Source organism: Xiphophorus couchianus, chromosome 9 (assembly GCF_001444195.1).
Source record: "Xiphophorus couchianus chromosome 9, X_couchianus-1.0, whole genome shotgun sequence".
NCBI classification, from domain to species: domain Eukaryota; kingdom Metazoa; phylum Chordata; class Actinopteri; order Cyprinodontiformes; family Poeciliidae; genus Xiphophorus; species Xiphophorus couchianus.
In genome coordinates this window covers 14,827,826-14,845,330 of record NC_040236.1, presented here as the reverse complement: position 1 = coordinate 14,845,330, position 17,505 = coordinate 14,827,826, and the positions used below count along the sequence as shown (strand labels likewise).

General features: G+C 38.2%; 1 protein-coding gene across 2 annotated transcripts in view; it reads left to right on the top strand.

The window, feature by feature from the left end:
• Positions 1-17,505, top strand: part of trabd2b (TraB domain containing 2B) — an 81,231-nt gene that overhangs the window by 37,882 nt on the left and 25,844 nt on the right. For both annotated transcript variants that reach the window (XM_028026628.1, XM_028026629.1), the window contains exons 3-4: positions 9,337-9,483; positions 15,768-15,942. In XM_028026628.1, the coding sequence (XP_027882429.1) occupies positions 9,337-9,483; positions 15,768-15,942 (322 nt within the window). The remainder of the gene's footprint in view (positions 1-9,336; positions 9,484-15,767; positions 15,943-17,505) is intronic.

The following is a 17,505-nucleotide window of genomic DNA, read 5'->3' as shown; positions in this document are numbered from 1 at the left end:
CCACACGCGCATTCACCATTCAGAGTTTGTGCCTCTTTTGTGCCTGAGAGTTTCGCGTTACAGGCTTTCTCTCTGTCTCTCTGTTTTCCTGCCGGCTGAATACACTTGCGTGAAATCGAACATTTCTCCTGCTGATTTGCCGTGAAATGGTGTGCTTGTGTGGGATTACCCTGTCAGCTTCGGCTCCGAGCGCAACACGGGCCAGACTGAAGGAAAGGAGGAGAAGAAAGGAACCTTGGTCCAAGTACTGTGCCTTATGCCACTCAAGTCTACTAGACAATCAGAGCACTGTGAAATTTAGACAAATTTTGTGGTGTAGACAGATGCATCTAGAAACGCAAACAGGGTATCGTCATGCATGAACATATACACACAAGCATTGCATGCACATTTTGGACTGTGTCAGTGTGTATGACATGAAGCACAGGAAGGAGGAAGGATTTGAAGGCTAAATAAACAGAGATCAGTGACGGTGGAAGGGGATCTGCCATGAGATGAAAGAAAATGTGGAATGCTTTTGGATAGACTGGATTGAGTGGAAGGGAGAGAGAGGCGAAACTTTGAATTTCTCACAGTTAACATATAACCCAGAGACATAAAAAGAGAATGGCTGACAATTGACTGTCAAAAAAAATAAAAAATAAAGGTTGATAAAGCAACATGAACGCTTGGAGGGGATGTGGACAGTTTAGAATGAAGAGGGTGTTTGTGAAGACAAAAGAGGGTTGAAGGAGTTTAGGAACGGGCTGAACCATCTGTGCTGCAGATCTGTTTTTGACCAGGAGGATGAGGAGGTCAGAGAGAAAAAAGTTGCACCCTTATCTCTTACAATTCTGGTTTAACTGTAAACATCTGGTCTTTTGTTTCTTCTTGTTATTTATTTTTGTCTTGTGGATATTTAATAGATTTAACCCTCCAGTTGTGTCTGTGTAGTTCTTTCTTTTTTTTTTCTTCTGAGGATATTTCATCTCATCTCCAAGTCTTTACAGATTACTGTTTGCTAACTTCCAACAGAAGTTCACATTTGCACAAAGTGAAGAATTTGTGCTTTTATGGCTATAATTTGCAGCCTTACTCCATGACCCAGGACAAAATTGGAAATGCAATCTACATAGATCCATCCATCCATCCATTTTCTGTTCACCCTTGTCCCTAATGGGGTCGGGAGGGTTGCTGGTGCCCATCTCCAGCTACGTTCCGGGCGAGAGGCGGGGTACACCCTGGACAGGTCGCCAGTCTGTCGCAGGGCAACACAGAGACATACAGGACAAACAACCATGCACACACACACTCACACCTAGGGAGAATTTAGAGAAACCAATTGACCTGACAGTCATGTTTTTGGACTGTGGGAGGAAGCCGGAGTACCCGGAGAGAACCCACGCATGCACAGGGAGAACATGCAAACTCCATGCAGAAAGACCCCGGCCGGGAATCGAACCCAGGACCTTCTTGCTGCAAGGCAACAGTGCTACCAACTGCGCCACTGTGCAGATAGATGTTACATTTATTTCAGTTTCTCAAAGGCTGTGTGTACGTTTGCATAAAAACAGGCTGAGACACAGATGTTACTGACACTGACTGAATGATATTTTATTTAAAATGTTAAGTTGCCAGAAATATTTTTTATTTATTTATTTTTTTTAAGAGTCCCTTCAGTGCTCGGCAAAGGCATCCAGACCCCATGTAACCTTATTTCACATTACAACCACAATCTCCATTGTATCTAATTGGGATATGATGTTACAGACAAGCTAAAAGCATTGTACATCTGTGAAATGAAAAGAAATAATGCACGATTTTCAATTTTCAAAATCAGAAAGGCATGGTGTGCAATCTGATTAGTTTGTTTTACTATGATAGCCACTAGATAAAAATACCAAGGTACCAAATACCTTGAGAATTTACCTAACTACTAAATTGACTGTAGTTTAAGCATCTTTAATATCATCATAGCTTCCTTAGCACGATTATATTATGCTAAGTTGTTCAACTTTTATGATGAACAACTTTTAGCAACATGAAAGTTGTTCTGCAAATAATTGAGTAATTGTAGATTTAATTCAAAATCTATTCCACCGTGTCTTAGATTCTCTTAACCATGTTTAGCTGAATATGTTTAAGCATCACAGTCTCTAAAATCTCTATCACATTTGGCCATCAAGGGCATTATTATTTTCACTGGCAATTATGATTCAGTATATTGTGTTTCTCTATCAAAGATCTGTTGGGGCAGAAAGTAATCTCAAAAATAAGACCAACAGATTTAATGAAGTGCTTAAATAAAGGTTAGCAGTAACAACAAAAAGAAAGTAGCATTGTAGCAGAATGATGTGGAATGAATGGGATGATTAAATGTTTCTGTTACTCACACCTTCAGAGATGTCTCTGCACCGATTCCTCCCATGAAAAGAACGCAGTCTGAATTCAGCCTTGCTAGAAAATTACAAAACAGATTATGTGCTGTTCTTGTGTTTCAGCCAGCCTTCTAATGTAGCCTTTGCAACAAATCCTTCCTTAGGAATTGTTTTGAATAAACATGAGTACAATCAAAGCAGACTAAAAGAAATAAGACAGACTGTTTAGGGCTCGAGAAGGTATGTTTTAAACATGCAAAACTATTCCTTTCTCATGTTGTGGAGATAACCCTACTCATCTGGTTTGCATAGCATCACACTTAATAAAGGAAAGCCAGATAAATCCAAGTGAATTCAATAAGAGTTTTTCTTTTGGAAAGAGTGCAGATGAGAAATGTGTTGGGATTAGTGGAAGCCATGATGCCAGAGATGGCTCATGAGTTTTGGGAAAGATAAGGTTAGCGTAACCTGATGCAAGGTCTGCCTGTGCAGGACATTAAATTAGATTTTCCTTTAAAAGAAAAGAAGAGATGTAACTCTAGAGTCATGTGAAAAAAAGAAGCACGCTATGAGGTCCAGTATGTTTTTTAAATTTTTTTTTATTGTTTTTGGATCTTTGAAATAAATTATACTTCAATATTAGGTGTGGATCATAAAAATGACATAAAAACCCAGACTGAACTTTGCCAGAGAGAATGTAGATCAGGGATCTCAAACTCCAGTCCTCAAGGGCCGGTGTCCTGCAACTTTTAGATGTGCCTCTGCTGCACCACAGCTGAATAGAATAATTAGGTCATTAGCAAGGCTCTGGAGAACTGATCTACACAAGGAGGAGGTAATTTAGCCTTTCCATTCCAGTGTTTTGTACCTGTGGCACATCTAAAAACTGCAGGACATCGGCCCTCGAGGACTGGAGTTTGACACCTGTGTTGTAGATAAAAACCAGAACTTATGGAGTAATTTTCAAGACACAATTACTTCACAACTGAAGTGAAGAGTGGGCAAACCTTCCTTATAGTGGCACCAGAAACTCTGAGTTGTCTACAAAGAGCATTTCACCAAAGTTTTTCAGTCAAGAATTTGGAATTTTAAAAAAAGTATTTTGTTTATTGTGAAAATTATAATCAATGTCAGTTTTTATAAACATTTTTTGTTGATAAATGACAAAAAAATCAGTTATGAGAAAATAAGAATATTTCTTATTAAAGATCTTAATATTTTATGTGGTACCCAAATATTTCACATGAATACATGTTTTTCATGAGCATATGACTAAGTGACATAAATGTGTATAACAGGGAAATAAAATGCTCCACCTGAAGTTGTGTGACACTTTGTGCTGTTACCTTGTTCCTCCATGACAACAATGAAACCTCTGAAATTGCTCTACTTTCCTTTTACTGTTTTCCATCTTGCACTTCTTTCTGGTGGGCATTCATGACCAGAGTCGACTGCTTGCTTTCTCACTCTGGTTTAAGCAATTCTTTAGTATTTTCTAATGTATTCTGGAGATGCAGGAAAGCTTGGATGACTGATGCAGCAGTTCTGCCAAGGCAAACATGGAGGTTTATTTGTTTACAAGTGGATACGGTGGAGACCCCCACCTGAGAGTTGCTTGAGACGCTCATTAAGAAATAACATAAAAACCCAGACTGAACTTTGCCAGAGAGAATGTAGATTCTCATCCTATCTGAGAATAATTATTCTCTGGTGACGTTTCTCAAGTGTATTTAGGGATGCATTTAGAAAAATCTACGCACAAGTAAAAGAGTAAGCAAAGAAAGGATACGGGTACAGTTAATCAAAAACAGAAACAATTAGAAAAGAGAGTAATGGCTTCTATTATAAAGAGATATTGTACACCCCTGCCTCAGAGGAAATTAGGCAGAATGGATGAAAGAGGTGGGGAGGGGGCTCTGGAGAAGCTGGGAGCAGCAGGCCTCTGCCACTTGAATTGTCCCTCTGGTAATCCCTGGATTTCCTGGGCTGAGACAGAGGTAGACCAGGCACGGTGAAGGACTTAGCAAGCGAGGGATAAAAAGAGAAAGGAAGCTGAAGGAGAAGAAAATGAGGCAGAGGAAAACAGATACTGCGTTCCAAACATTAGTGTTGTAATTTCTGCATTATGTGGTTTGTATGCAGGTATTGCTCTAAGAAGACTGCGGTGTTTGTAACTATTTGCACATGTATGTGTGTGTGTTGTTGCATGTGTGTTTTTGATAGTGTACGGCGTACGCATGTGTGTTTGAGTGTACCGAGAAGTAACAAGGATAGAAAATTGAAAGAAAGCAGATGTGATGAGCTGAAAAGGCTGCTTACCTTTAAAAAAAAATCAAAACAACCACAGAAAAAATTAAAAAAATCTGTAAAACTATTTTGGAATTGCTGTGACACCAGAGGAACACTTCAGGCTGACTTCTGCCTTTAAATTCGATCATGTTTCCCAGTTCCTTCAAAATCAAAACAAATAACAATGAGTGCTGGGTGGCTTCTTAATAAAACTGCAGACGATGACAGAAAATATATTGCATGCAATAAACCAGATTGTTTTGAAGTTCTGACACCATCGTGTCATGATATATTCAAGGTGCCTTTAAGGGTTTGTGAAGTGGAAGGTCAGACCGCAGCAAGTCACAACAGTTTTACCACAGCTATTTTGTGTAGACCGTAAAAATAAAGAAACAAAACAGATGAAAAAATATTTTCTTCTGAGCTAATTTACGGCCCTGTCCTGTGGCTGTACTTTGGAAAGCACAATCTCAAATACACACTCGCCTGGTAACTACCTCCTTTGAGGCTCCTCTGTGGGGAACAGAGATGAGACATCGCACTTCTTCTATTCTTGGGTTGCCCAGGATGTTATTTCAACTCCCTACCTCCTTCCCTTTAGTCATCCCTGGGTGTTGTGAACCCAGTGCCTTCTTGTAGTCTATATAGCTGAAGCCCAGAGGGAAGGCCGGTTAGACCCAGAGGAGCTCAGTAGTGTGTGTTTTGGGTCAAAGGTCCAGCTCTTCTCTTTCTCAGGCAGTGAAACACAAGTGGCTCTCGGGGAAACGAGAGTGTTTGAGGAGAAAGAAGCACCATGAGACTGTTTTCTTTATCGAAGGCTGATTAAGTAATCAAAGCAAAGTGCTGCAGAGAGAGCGCAAGCAAAATTTCAACCATTTATTTATTTTTTATTTAAAGATATCATGGGTTTCTGTTTAAAAAAAAAAGATTGAGAGAAGATCCCAGAACACTATTGCTGCAGGTATATTGAGTGTTCTTCCTTTAGAGCACAGAAAGTAAGACATTATTGTCTTACTGTTTCATATTTCAAATTTCTGTATTACCTTATCTCTAAAATATTTATTCTCATACACAGAATTGAGGAAGCCATTGAAAACGGTATATGTTTTTCAATTATTGTCCTTTTTTTAAAAAAAATCACTGTAAAATGCCATGCATTTGTAGTCAGCTTCTTCACTGTGTTATCCCTAAGTAAGTATGGCATTTGTATGATCTAATCTGATTATTAATGTGCCCATTCTGTAAAGATCTTAGACAACATTAGGGAGCAAAGAGATTAATATAAACAAGGAACACAAAGGAGTGATGAGAAATGAAGTTATGGAGAAATTTAAAGTAGAGTTAGGTTATAAAGCAATGTCCTAGGCCTTTAACATCTCAAACCACCACTTGAAAATGGAAAACAAAAACAAATCCAGTCAGTCATGATTTTCCAAATAAACTGAAAGACCAGCAAAGAGAACATTAATTAGAGAAGCAGCCAAGAGACTTATGGTGGCTTCACAGCTTACGTGGCAGAGTCTGTTGACAGGACAACTATTACTTCAACCCTGGAAAAGTGAGACCTTTATGGAGAAGCTGCAGCAAGAAAAGTTTTGTTGGAAGAAAGTTATACAAAGTTCTGTTTGCAGTTTGCCACAAGCCATAAGGGTGACACAGCAAACATGTGGAAGGTGCTGCTCTAGTCAGATGAGAAAAACAACTCTTCAAAAACACCGTTCAAGAACGTGAAATGTATCAGTGGGACCAAGGAGACATCTAGAATGCCTGTCCTAATATGTCTTTGATTTTGGTCTTGGTTTGTACATGTGATTCACTTTTGTTGTTTTGGATTAGTGAAAGGCTTTGAAGCCCATAATACATTATTTACTATAGAAGCAAGTTTTTTTTATTATATCACTCTCTCTCTTGTTCAAATGCACACATACAGGACTAATTTACAGAGGCAGGAGTCTATTGATTCCTGCACCTCATCAGCTCATATAATGCACCCAAAAAAGTTTCAACTCACCTAATGCTAATTTGAGGTAACAGCCAGGACTCAATGTACTTTGAGGTCAATTGCCATGATACACACTCATGTTAATACATGACATTCCTACTATGCTTCTGGATTTTATTCATCTCCCCCTCTGCCCAGCCCTTCTTTCTGTTTTCTTTCCAGCTCTCACTAATGAATTTTTGGAGTGCTGCATTCTGATTGCAGCTTCCAAGACCATCCGTGTGCCCTTCTCCTTTCCAGCTTTGTTCTCACGAACCTTTTTATTTATTTACAATTGGAGTTTCTCACACATGGATAAAATAATTTTTAAGAAATAACAAATCGGAGGCAGGAAAATATCTTGTTGCAACTATTTAAGATCCAAAAAGTGTATTTTTGTTATTGTGATGAGGCCTGTTTTCTAAAGAGTTTGTCACCTTAGCAAGGAAGCACCCAAACTGTCAGTCAGCACACATTCACATGTTCTGATGCATGCTGGCAAACACAGAGTAATATTTGCACTTTCCTTTTTAAACCTCCTTTCTTCTTTGCCTCCCGTTCGGCGACTGACGGGCTCCCTCATTCTGGCCGGCACAAACTTTGTCACCATGGTTACAACTGCATAGATGTTCTTTTCCCAGGAGACAGACAATATTGAAATAACAGCTCCCTTGACGACACATCCGTCCATCCGTGTACTCGCTGTCATGTCTGTTGTGTCTCAGCAGAGTTTACCATGTAAGAGAAACAACTGAACCTGTCAGGGCTACAATAATCCTGGCGATTGTAGTATTTGCTTTGTCAGCTCCTGACCAAGAGTCTGCACAGAGTCTGATGCACTGTTTCCCTTGGAAAATCCTGAAGACATAGAGGTGGTCCCCCGGCGCTGTAGCATTAGTAGATCCTCAGAGTCCACCTAGCAGTGTTAGCGTCTCTGGGTTTGGCATCCTGCTGCAATACTATGATCTAATCTGATTATATATGGAGTAAAGGTTATGAAACCCAATCAGATGGAAATAGAAACTAAATAGATGCACAGTGTCACCTCAAAACCGAAACTGTTTGATGCAAAGATCTGAGTGAAGGAAAGCAAGAAAAAAAATCCTTCTGAGGTTGCTTGCCTCTGGCGAAGCAACGCTGAGTGACATACTGCACATTGCAAGAATATTCATTCCTCTTTAATGTTTTCGTAATTTGTCGTGTTACAACCACAAACTCCAGCATATTTCATTAGGATGTATTTTTTCCTTTCCGTGCTGTTGACAAGCATCTCCACAGCATGATGCTGCCAACACCATGTTTTTAGGAGGGTGTTTAGAGTGAACGGCATCTTTGCAGAGAACGAAAAGTTGGATTTTTGTCTCATCTGACCAAAACCCATTTATACATTTTCAGTTTAGCTACAGTCTGTCTATTTCTGGATGGCAGACTGAACAGTGATCTATAAGAAGCTCAGCGCTTGGGATGTACTCCTGAGGGCTTCACAGAACAGCCGTATTTACCTTAGGGTTTAAACATGGATATGCACTATTTACCAATGAGGTGACGTCTGGGGGGAAATGGTTGCGCTGGATTTCATTTATTGGTATCACACTTAAGTGTGTTGAATATGAATGCAATCAAAAATTTCAGATTTTTATTATGAAAAACGGAAAATTCAATCCTTTTCTTTGTACTTTTTTCCACTGTTTTATGTTTAACCATCACATAAATAAGAAAATGCATACATTAGTGCTTGCAACATTATGTAGTTTGGAAAAGTTCAAAAGGTTTGAAAAAAATTTGCAGGATATTGGAAAAAATAATAGAACGGCAGAAGGGATTAGTAAAATAGCTGAATAAATGATGGTCATTCAGCAAATGTTTCTATGGAATAGAAATAAAAGTTTAATGAAACAAAAAGATGGGGAGATAGGAAGTTCACAAGGTTAAGCTTAGAACTTGGTTCTTGTTATCCCAGTGGAAAGGTTGTGCAGAGTTTAAACCTATAATGTGAACAGTATTGGCATATATGATTGTGAAAACACAGTTTTATGAATTGCGACCCAGAATTTGACCTCAATCAGTTGTGCAGCTGCATCGGCCTTTAGCTGCTCCTCAAATCAGTGAGAACACTAACACCAACGTCCTCTCAGTCATATTTTCCCAATTCTTTGGTAATTAAAATCATAGACACAGATGAGCCAGGTTTACATGTAAAACAAAATATGTATCTGCTGAAGCTCAATACAGAAAGAAAAGAAAATCTCCATCTGACGTACCTCTGGTTTCTGTAAGAGAGCTTTACGATGATTGACAACTTGGCCTTGGCTGCCTGGCCAGTCAGGGGAGGCGTGGGACTGTGGAGAGTGTGAGTGAGGAGGTTAACCCCTGGTGTCGAAGACAGCTGTGGAGCTTTTTTTGGCCGAGTGGCGGCTGCACGCTATAAATTCTTTCTAAAAAGGGTTTACTTCTGATTTTAATGGTGCTGTAAATTTATTGCACGCTAGTACTGGAGAACTCGAAGAGGGATTATATTTAGAAAGTCTCTCTCTTTCTTCACCTTCTTCTTTATATATCTATTATATTCTTCCTGCATTTCCTGAATACAACCTGATTCTGTTGACAGGACAACCAGTTTATGCGAGTGGAAAAAATGCTTTGGTCATTTCAAACTTGTATTTTGCTTTTTAGTGTGACATCCCTTTACTTTAATCGCTTTGTCTGCAGGTTTTGTTTGCATTGAATCAGACGCTGTTGCAGCATGAGGGTGTCCGAGCGGGCAGTCTGCAAGGATCCTACACCACGGAAGATCTCATCACACACTACAACTGTGGGGATCTTAACTCTATCATCTTCAACCATGACACCTCACAGGTTTGTTACATCACTCTGGAGCTAATTTATCAAGATAAAGTGCAGTGTGCTGCTTGTTCTTGAATTCAGTTGTTCTGCAGAACAACCGAAACTTTATCTTTCCAATATGTACAAAACTAGATATTATCTTCCACATTTTGCCACTTACAAAGCTGTAAGTTGTCCAACAACAACATGCTCTAACAAAACCCTTCCTTTAAATGTGTAAAGGTTCTGGCACAGGATTCTGTCAGATAGCAAAGTACTTTAATGCTAGGACTGAAGTGGACTGCAGCCCTGATAACAGCTCATCCAGAAGCCAAGAAGAAGTCATTATAACATACATCATCAGTAAACCTATAAATTTGTTTAATTTTCTGCAGATGCTTGGCAAGGCTTATTTAGTTTTATTCACTGAGGCAGTGTTTCCACCAAGTTTAACATCAGCAAAGACTTTTGTTGAAATGTTGCATGCCGCTGTTAATCAGCTCTTGAGTGCTTCAGCTTTGGAAACTGATTTAATGCAAAACTTAAAGATCGTTTCTGTACTTTGTGCTCCATTCTTTTCTGTTTTAAAACACATATAATTATTTTCATACTCCCTTCTCTACATAAAATAATGGACTCTGGCCTGCAGTCTGCCTACAGAGCATAGTTTTGTCAGTAATTCAAATAATAATGATAAAAAATTAAACTATTTTATAATGGTTCAACAAAGGATGTGAATTTTGTTTTTATAAATTGTCCATACTTATCTACTTAAAACCAGAGTTTAATAAAATGATTATGCTTTCCTGTTTACAGATGAAGCTCAGGCAGCCTTACAAAACTATACTTTGTGATGTTTTGAGCCGTCAATATCAGATTAAGAGTTCTTAACCTGAACATTAAGTGTTCTCTATATGACGAGCACCAGCTATTTTTAGCCTAAGCCTTAAAGCATCTGCCTCAGTGTTACAGAACACAAATCTGTCAAGACTCTGGATTTAAGTTGGCATAAATCTCTTCCCTGCTCCTCTGCCATTACATGATCATCACCTCAAACATTTAGGCTTCCACATCAGTTCCACAAATCTGCAAACTGCCACATTAATCCTACTCAACCTCGGGTTACTTGATAGTCTGACACTTTAATAGTTCTGAATGTAACTAAAAACTCATCATCTCACCTCTTACTGACACTGACTTAGCTCCTTTGCTGAAAGCTACCATCACCATTTCCTTAGAGTTGTCAAAAGGTTATTCAGCCCATAACGTATATACATAAATGCTAAACGTCCACATGCTAGAGTCGTGCTGGTTATACAAAAAGCCCTTGTTGTAGGACTGCATTGTCAATGTCCCTCGCTGACCCTAAAGTTCCACGTCACACATTATGCAACCTCCATTCAAAAGTTTACATACAGACTCTTAACCATTACACTATAGAGACACATAAGGTATGCACACCATGCCTCTATTCTCATGCCAAATTACAATAAACACATATTTTTATTATTCCCATCTCTCTTGCTCATGGTATGCTCATCCATCTCTTTAACCGAGGAGACCATTAAGAGAATATTAGCCTTTAGTTTTACCTGCAGACATAGCTTCAGCTGTATCCACCAGCAGTTTGCCCCTGCTCCTTGTGTCATAATAAAATACACCAACATTCCTGAGCATTTGGTTAAGCAATCAGACACCCGACTACAGAGAGCTGTTGTAGCACGGTGATCTACGACAGGTTTGGGCCTCTGGACTTACCATGCTGTTTTTAAAACATACAATCGGTCCAGACGCCTCCAGCAACTGTAATACTTTCTCCAAACTCAGTTTCAACTTAAAAGAGAAAAGCTGATGCTGAACTGCAGTCCACTGTTAAGCAACTGAATGCACTGCAACATCGGACATCTACTAATAACTTAAATTATGACAAAAGAAATGTTGAAGGGTAGAAATATTAAAGAGAGTATATTGCTATTTTTTTATTTATTTCCCATTGTGTTTGGGTAGGTAGCGTACAAAAATTCTTATCATTTGTGTCTGGAGTTGAGAAACACAAAAAAAACCCATCAAAGAATAAAAGCAGCTGAGTCCAAGTGTGATGACATTGCAAATGAAACATCAAACCGTGCACAATAAAATTGTTCCCCAAGAAAAAAAAAAATAGGATTAGTAAAGTCTACAAAATGAAGGTGAGTTCATGGATGACTATTTATACCATTTTTCTTCTGTCAGTGATTAGGAGGCAGACAGGAGACATTTTTTAAGAGCAATAACTTGGGAGACGTAGCAAGCTGGCACAATACCCAGGGTTTCAAAAGCGTGACAAACCCAGTACGCCTGTCATTTGCCGCAGTGGAGAATGACCACATGAGAAATGTCGTTCAAAAATCAAAAACTGCATTGCAACGTTCGCTCTAATTGTGACTTTTATGGTTACACGAGAGGCAGTGCGTAGCAGGAGTTAGGAGTCCCTGGGAACTGTTGTGGTGACAAGGTTGAGCAGCACAGTGCTGACCATTATGTTTAATTGTAAATCTATTCATCACTATCATATAAGTTGTTAGAAAAACATAGCAGCTGCAAATGAAAGCAGAAGATAATTTAACTTTTCAACTCATAAGAAGTTTAGTCCTGAAGGTTTTCCTGCAGCCCTGAAGACATTAAAACTGAAAGTCCATCAACTCAGGTTTCTTATAACATTTTGTTTGGTATTAGAACTCATTTCAAGCTGTGATTAAAAAAGCAGTCAAAATTCTGAGAAACAATCTGAAACAATTTGATAAATGACCTTTACTTCTGTAGTGCTTTATCAAAGCATTTTCCACGACAATCAGCAATTCACCCATTCACTCACTAAAGGTGGAAAGCTACAAAGTAGTCACAGCTGCCCTGGGGGAGACTGATAGAAATCAAGTTGCCATTCATTCGGCACCACTGAGCTCTCTGACCACCGTCAGCAGGGAACGTGGATGAAACGATGATATGCTTGAAACAGGCAACCAGCTGGTTACAGGACAAACCCCGAGACTTCACAAATACCACTTTAACAGCGAAGCAACATGAGGAAGACCCATTATAATTTAATAAAGTGGTCCTTGGATGTTAACAGACATTTTACATTGACAGAGGACAGATAAGATGTGAAAACCACAGAATAACAATGTGTTTTACAATCAGCTAATACCTGCAGTCACCTTGATGTTACAGTTGTCTTAATGTTCACCCTCTTCTTGTGAGTTTTATTGCTTCAATACGAAAAGAGCAGAAAACGTTTTGAAAAGGAGAACTGAATAGAAAATATTAGGAACAAGACCAAAGAAAAGACCCTAGGAATGAAGTAAACTGCGTTATGACAGGAAACAAAAAAAGAGGGGAGATATAATTCCAATAGAAGGGGTTTGGGGGGAATATTTCACCGTTACCCTACATTTCCTGTCTGGGTTGGAACATTGGACGGTAAATGGTCTTTCATTGGATAACCTTCTGCATTCACTGCTGCAATCACACCATGAAAGAAACCAGAATTTGTAGCCACAAAGCTCCCTTTGTTCAGCCGAGTTAGTACATCTTTTCAACATATTTCATATCCGACCAAATTTAAATATATTTTTAAACTATATGTCGCCTTCTCTGAACCAGTTTCACCACCCCCAATAAAACACAAGCAGGTGCAATTAATTTTATCTTCCTTATACATTAAAATATATTAAGCTATTTTTTCTTTTATACTTTTTTTTTTAATGAACCTCTGAACTGCTGAACTTTGCAAAGGCATGCAAAAGGATTTTAATAGTAAATCAACATAAAAATCAATAAAAAATAAATTGTTGTATATTTTACAACTGAACAAAAAGCATCCGGCTCTTACATAAAACAAAAGGCTGAAAAAAAAAAAACACTCAAAGGATTGAGGGGACATGTGTGAGACCCCAGTTTTGACTTGATGCTCAAATACCTTGTGATATATATCCATATATTTACAAACCATTCCCTATGATATACACACACGCATTTGCAGCCATTATTCAGTCCCATCAACCTGTAACTCACTTGTAGACAGTAAAGCAACGCATGTTCTGCATGTGTCTCCTTGTCACACTCTAATACAACCCAGATAAACACATCTGTACAGCACAGGACACAAACATCTTTCCGGTCGCCAAACTCTCGATCATTTCATTTATTCCACAGCAGCACAGAAGACGGCAGAGTGGGTTTTCTCATGTGAACTCTTTATACTTGTTCAGTCCTGGTATTAACATGCATCTTTAGGGATTTCTTTTAAGAAGCGAGAATGGCGAATATGGTCCCTGGATGCACAATTATAGTCAGTCAATAAGAAGTGATTTAGGTTGCATTTGTACATTTGACCAAATTGTTTTTGCAGCACAAATATAAAGATACTGGTACAATGCTACAGGACAAACTGCCAAGTTAACACTTACAGATTTTCACCAGGGGGGTATGCTTTATTAATGACAGTATTTTTATTTGGAAAAATAGTAAATGAATAATTAAAGGTGAGGCTCTTTAGTGTATAAAATTCAGCCTAGAAAAATGGCAATAGAGTAAGGGTTCTAAGTCATTGGGTAATGTGATGCCCCAGGTCAAAAGGCATGCACTAAGACTGTCTGCTCCTCTCTTACAGTGTTGAAAGCATCTGTGATTTGTTTTGTGTTGCAGCAGAGATTTTATGTGTTTAAATGTTAGATAAAGAGTTTAAGTTTAATTCAGCTAAATAATTTCAGTTGGGCCTTTTGCCCTGTTTATTTTTCTTTTACAGAGATTGCATAAAATCAGACAGATTTCTTGTTGGATTAGACATGCTAATGAATAAGTATCTGATGAAAAGAGGATTAAATAAGTAAATTGTGAGTTTTGTCATATTTTAATATAAAAGTTAATAAAAACCTATGTTTGACTATGATTTACTCATTATCCTCTTGCAGAGGTAGTTCAGCCATGGAAGATTATCAGGAAATTAAGAATATCTATTGATTTTATGAAAAAAATTAAGTATGTGTTGATAAAAATGTCTTCTTCTTATGTCTACATTAAAGTTATGAGAATTATGAACTCAAAAGGAGAAGACGTCAGGGAAAAGACTGGGGTATGAGAGCCTCATCCATCTCCAGAAGCAGAAGAAGAAATTATTTAGTTTCAGCATTAGGAAAAGACAGGTTAGGTTAGATTAATTTATTTTCATTATTTGAATACTCGGTGCTGCTGAATTAGACTGTACTGACCCCTGCTACATTTTACTAATTAAAGAAGTATATCAAATTGTTTATTTAATTTGCAATAATTATGTCTACACAATTATTATGTTGCTGTAATTTCAAGTTCTTCAATTGTAGTAAAATAGTCTTACTGGATAGATCACAAATTTATCGGGGCATTTATGAGCCTTAAGTCATTTAAACAACGCCTCTGAGTCACTTAAACATACCAGGATCAGAATCGAGAGCCAGTTGTAATTGGGGGAAAGTGGTTGTTTAATGAATGTCATCTGTGAAACTGCAAGGCCAGCTGAGTTATGGAAGGAAGAGGGATGGGAAACACTCAGTTTAGCCATTAGAATCCAGTCAAGTTTTCACAGATAAACCTGCTAAATAGATTCTCTTTTAATCAAGAATAGGATAATACCCAAAAGGCGTAGAGAACTCAGTACCTGGTGGTAGGAGAGCTAGTTAGGTGTTAACCTCTCAGAGTAGGTAGTGGGTTTGGAGGGTCTTGGCACCTTGTACAACAAAAAGTAGAAGTACCAAATGTAAATACAGGAAACACATTGTGTGTTCTAAGCTAGATTAAACAGAGAGTTTAATCATCATTTTTTTGTACTATTTCATGTAAAATCAGAGAAATATCCTGATTGATTTTGAGAAGATATCTTGAAAGGTTCATTGGAAAGAAACGCAACCTTTTTTTTTGCTTGTTTACTCAACTATATCCCAAAATGCAACATATATGGGAAGGTGTTCGGATCAAGGTTGCATTGTACGTCTGGTGGCAGTGTCAGATTGAAATCCAATCACATTCACGACATAAACAAATTGCTGTAGCCCCTGTTTAGAACAATATCAAGACCAGTTTCCTCTCTGTACAGTTGTTTTGTTCAGTACCTTGGTGTGATTTTTGTATTTACATCCACACAATGAAACCTCATCAAGGGAGGAAACAAAGCAGAGTTCATATTAAACTGACTAAATTCCTCAAGTGTGAAAATGCCCTAAGGGATTTGTAATATAAGTTTAAGAGATTTTTAATGTAAAGTCTTTCAACATCTTATTTTCTCACAGTCCCTTTCTCTATTTCAGCTGCCTCACTTCATCAACAGCTCTCTGCCAGCACATGACCGTATGACTGCCATGCAGATTGACAACTACTTCCGTCAGGAGCTCATCTACAAACGCAATGAGCGAATGGCTCGACGCGTCTCTGCACTGCTGCAGAAGAATCCCAACCAGACTTTCTTTTTCGCTTTTGGAGCAGGTATAACATGTCTTTATACAGCATCTGGAGTTTGTACTAATGCCGATTGTTAATTGTCAAGTAATGGCCACATTAAAACTGCTGTTCTTTAATTTGCTAGTTATGGTTTGCTCCTCTTGCAGCCAAACTCACAAAGCCATAATTGCACCAAGACCTGTCAGACTTTCTTTTTGCATTCAGTGAGGTCTTTCCAAGCAAATTGTTTTGCAGCTTGTGTGTGTTTCCATGTAATTGTGAAGAATCGAGAGGAGGTTTACTGTGGTCTGGAACAATTTCGGTTAGTGTTGATGTCTAGTCATGTTTAACAAATTTCCCGTTATTTGTAATTTAAAGTAAAACTGGAGAAAATGCAGAGTGTTCTCAATTGGTCCCAGGTCTTTGGCATGCAAAGCTCATGTTCATAAAAGCAAAAGTACATGGACAAACACTTGCACGGAAGTCCAGTTTACAACCAGCTCCCACCTTAGAAATGAAGAAACCATTAGCTTGTTTGTTTCAATTAGCATTCCTGGCAAATGTTGGTTAGGAAAGTATGTGTGTTTATGTGAATCAATAGATGCACATAAACAGGTGGTGTTCCTGTTTGCTGTCCAACTGTGCATCTCTGTTTTCGATTCTGCTAAAGGGTAGTACTCCCTCTGGGCTGTGTAGACATGGGTGTACCAACATGTGAGTGCATACAGTGTGTGCCACAGCATATTATTACCGCAGAATGCCTGGTTCCTTCCTTTGGGTTTGTTGCTCCCAGTTCCTTTTGTGATTTTTGGACTGTTGCGCAATCCAGCTGCTAAGTGTGTGTCGTCACAGACGTAACTAAACACTGCAAGTACGCATTAGGCTTGTACTTTGGGTGTAACAGGAGGATGGATGGAAGTAATGCCACATAAATGTGTGTTATGTGAATAAATAAAGAAACACACCAAATTTATGAAACAGCTAATTGTCAATTGGTAGTCTGGAGGCCGTTTTAGTTTATAACTAAAAGGCCTTTAAAACTTAAGGTTAAGAAACATAGAGTGAATCTGAAGTATTTGAATTGAAAGTGACACTGGTTTGGGTGGAATGTGACTGGATTCATTACAAATGAAACAAATTTAGTTATTTTGTATTTTCGATAAAGCTAGGCCCAAAACCATTCATCCTTGTAACTATAAAATCTAGAAACACTAAGAACTGAACTAAAAGAAAACAGGAACAAGATCTAACTAAGATATGAAAAGTAACACAAAATATGATAAACTAGAATGAAATCAAGCTACCAAAACAACTCAACAAACCAGGAACCAAAATAGGAAACATAAAATGAAACTAGTAAACCAAAAACAAGTCTAGTTTAAAATAAAATTTCCATTTTTATTTTAGACCAGACTTGTTTTTTCTAAGAAGCGTCCTTCTTTCATGCATGATTCCTATAAAATGTGGCTTAAATTGAAGCTGAGAAAATTGCTGATGTCTTGATATGTAAAATATGTAGATTCCCTGGATATGAATCTATAAATAGTTTTTTTTGTCAAAAAATTGCTAGAGAGGACTAAGAAAATTTCTCTTTTATGCTGGTCAAGA